Source organism: Myotis davidii, unplaced genomic scaffold (genome assembly GCF_000327345.1).
Source record: "Myotis davidii unplaced genomic scaffold, ASM32734v1 scaffold362, whole genome shotgun sequence".
NCBI lineage: Eukaryota > Metazoa > Chordata > Mammalia > Chiroptera > Vespertilionidae > Myotis > Myotis davidii.
The window spans coordinates 2691524-2694892 of NW_006297152.1; the positions used below are offsets into that span (position 1 = coordinate 2691524).

General features: G+C 40.1%; 1 protein-coding gene and 1 pseudogene across 1 annotated transcript in view; both read right to left on the minus strand.

The window, feature by feature from the left end:
* Window positions 1–614, minus strand: part of LOC107184526 (hemicentin-1-like) — a 6093-nt gene extending 5479 nt beyond the window's left edge. The window contains exon 1 of the mRNA XM_015569922.1: window positions 434–614. Within this exon, the coding sequence (XP_015425408.1) occupies window positions 434–614 (181 nt within the window). The remainder of the gene's footprint in view (window positions 1–433) is intronic.
* A 1618-nt stretch (window positions 615–2232) lies between these two features.
* On the minus strand, window positions 2233–3033 carry LOC102761434 (annotated as a pseudogene).
* Between the last annotated feature and the right edge of the window lie 336 nt (window positions 3034–3369).

The window sequence follows — 3369 nt, forward strand, 5'->3', positions numbered from 1 at the left end:
TCTCTCTCTCTTTCCTCCCCTCCCTTCCTCCCTTCCACTCACCCTAAAAATCAATGGAAAAAAATATCCTAGGGTGAGGATTAAAAAAAAAAAATTTCAAAAAAGAAAGCTTCATGATATAACATTGGGGGAAAACTAATGTAGCAAAGAAGTATGGATCATGTGATCCTAATTTGTAACTGCAGTTTACATTTACAAAATAGAGCAGAAGGAAAAATATCAAAAGGAAACACATAAAAATAACTGAAGTAATCCTGAATAATGGGATTATTTTTTTCTTTGTTAATTACTCAAGTCCAGGTTTTCAATAATGAATTCATATCATTATCAACAGAGAAGAAACTATTTAAAATAAAACCAAGCCAAATCTCTTTTTCATTGCTTAGACATGTCATGTAAATTAAATGATATACAATAAACACATCAGTATTACCTTGTATATTCACATCAAAATCCAGCTCATCTTCACCTGCAATATTAGATGCCACGCAAGTATATCGTCCAGTGTCTGATATTTGAGCTTCCTTTATTTGAAGCGTGTGTCCATTGGCAGCAATATTAACATGATCATCTGATTTAAGGGGCTGTGATTCAATTAAAATTAATGTTAGCATTAAGTACTCTAATAAATCCTCTAAGAGACCATGCTGTTGATAATTTGTATAATTCAGAATAAACAGAATTAAATTTTATGTGAAATACTCAAAAGCATATCTTTTATTATATTTTGTCAAAGATGCTAGAGCATTTTCATGAAAGGTTGAGGGCATTAACATAATCTGATTTCATGTAGAAGTCACTGTTGTTCATTTAGAAATATCACTTCATAAATAAAAAATTTTAACCTAGAGATATTTATATTATGATGTTTTATTGAAAGTATTACTGTACGTAATGGAATATTAACTCACAGATATTTATATTATGATGTTTTATTGATAACATTACCTACAGTTAATAGGGCATTTTTCATCTTCTACAGATTCCTGTTTACACTAAGTTCCCTCTTATTCCTTGAAGATTTTAGTTCCTGGATCAATGTCACTTCTTCTAGTGATACTTTTCTCATAATTCTTTGTGATTTCAGTATCTACATAGTTATCCAATGCTGTGTGCATCCAGTGCTGTGACCTCTTCTCTAATTGTTTGTCCTCAACCCTCTCTCAGCCACTCAACAGGTAAGTCATACCTAGACCTTATAATTACCCATAACTGCACCACTTCATAGTCTCAGTTTCAAGTTCTCACTCTCTGACCGCCACCTCCTCACTTTCTAAGTCACTTCTAGCATCCCAACTCCAATAAATTTTTGATCCCCTGGGAGGACCCACAATCCACGGGCCTTGCAACGTTATCAGTGCCTCTCACTCTCCTCCTGATCTCCATTCCCTCCTGACACAGAGAAGTCTACTATGGCAATCACTCCTTGTATAAACCCTCAACTCCCTTGCCTCTGTCCCTTTATTTTACTTCCCTGGAAAAACCCTAACCCTGGTTAATATCCGTCTCTGTCCATTCGGAGCTTCCCCTGGTCTACTCAAGGACATCCCTCCAGCAACTGTGTCCTCTCTTACCTACATCATCAGCAATTTATTCTTTTTCACCAGATTATTTCAATCTACATACAACACACTGTAACTTCCCCCATTAAAAGAAAACTCTCTTTTCCTCACATCCTGCTACCACCTTCATACCAGAAACCATCAACTCTTTTCTGGACCACTACAATAAACTCAAATCGAGACCATTTTTTTGTTCTCTCAATACAGAAGCAATATAATCCCTTTAAAACCTTAAGTCAGAGCATATCACTCTTGTATTTAAAATTTTCTAGTGACTTCCCATTGGAATAAAGGACAACTGCTCTACCAGCAGTATAATCTGGCACTCTATTAATCTTCTGTGTCCTCATGTGTTGGGGTCCAACCCCAGCAGGTCCAGGGGTCCCCAAAGCTGTGGATGGAGTCGGCAAAGAAGGAATGACACGGAGACAGTTCAGTTGATCAGCAGCCTAGCCAGGATCTCTAGCCAGGATCTCCAGCCAAGTTCTGTATTTTATTGTCTTGTTATATCTGTATTTATACCAGTTGAATTTAATCCTATCAATTTCTATTCCAAGGATTAGGGTGTTTCTTATCTCCATTCCAGGGTGTTCGTAGTTAAAGTGATTAACTATCTGCCTGGCACTTAGTTAAGGGGTTTTATTCCCTCTCTAACTTCAGGGAAAAATCCCTACCTGGGGAAACAACTTTTCTCCGAGAGTTGACCTTTCCTTCGCACAAGTGCCTCCTTGATCTCTTGCTGCGATGGCACAGGGACATGGGCGATGAGCTTCGGCTGCTCATCTTCACCTCCTTTCCCCTGGCTGCCTTCCTCATCAGACTCCTCCTCCGTGACAGCATAGATGTTAATTTCTTCCTCCTCTTCCTTTTCTCCTCTTGCCAGCCGAGCCTCTCTCTCTGCTTTCCACTTTTCCACCAACTGGGCTCTAAATTTCTTTTCATATTCCTGTTCCAAAGGCACAATAACACCATCATCTTCATCTAGGTAACCGTAGTATTCAAAATCAATTGCCTTCATGAGCTCAGCACGTGTCTTTCTTGGAGGAGGAAGAGGATCTTTTTCAAATAGCTCTCTAACACCAGGCAAATCTTTTGCTGCTCCAAAGTATTTGTAACCTCGATTTCCCAGGACTTCTTTGCCTTCATGATCCAGCATTTTAGGGCCAACTTTTACATAATCAGGACCACCCAGCTCCTTTATCCGGACCTCCCAGTGTCCTTTCTCTCTTAGCAATTTGTTAATTTCATCATTCAGGTCACGAATTCAGAATTCACCTAAACCAGCATTCTGAATTTGAGCCACTTTTTTAGAGATCTCTCCAATGATCTGTCATCTCCACTTCTCAGCTTTGGGCAACTCAGTACATTCTGAGGCAAGGAAGGGTCTTCGTTCCTTCACTTTTCCCTCTTCCAATTGAGCTTGGCGAAATCTTGCTAAGGCCATCATGGCCTTAGCGGCATTTCAGGCCATGGTGCAAGTGAAGGGGGCCACCCTTGGATCGCGTGGCCAGAGAATTTCCTGGCCTCAGGGGAGGCCAACCCCGGCTGTTCGGGTACCAATTGTTGGGGTCCAGCCCGAGCAGGTCCAGGGGTTCCCAAAGGTGTGGATGGAGTTGGCGAAGAAGGAATGACACGGAGACAGTGTTCAGTTGATCAGCAGCCTAGCGAGGATCTCCAGCCAAGTTCTGTGTTTTATTGTCTTCTTACATCTGTATTTATACCAGTTGATTTTAATCCTATCAATCTCTATTCCAAAGGTTAGGGCATTTCTTATCTCCATTCCAGGGAGTAAAGATTATGTAGCTTC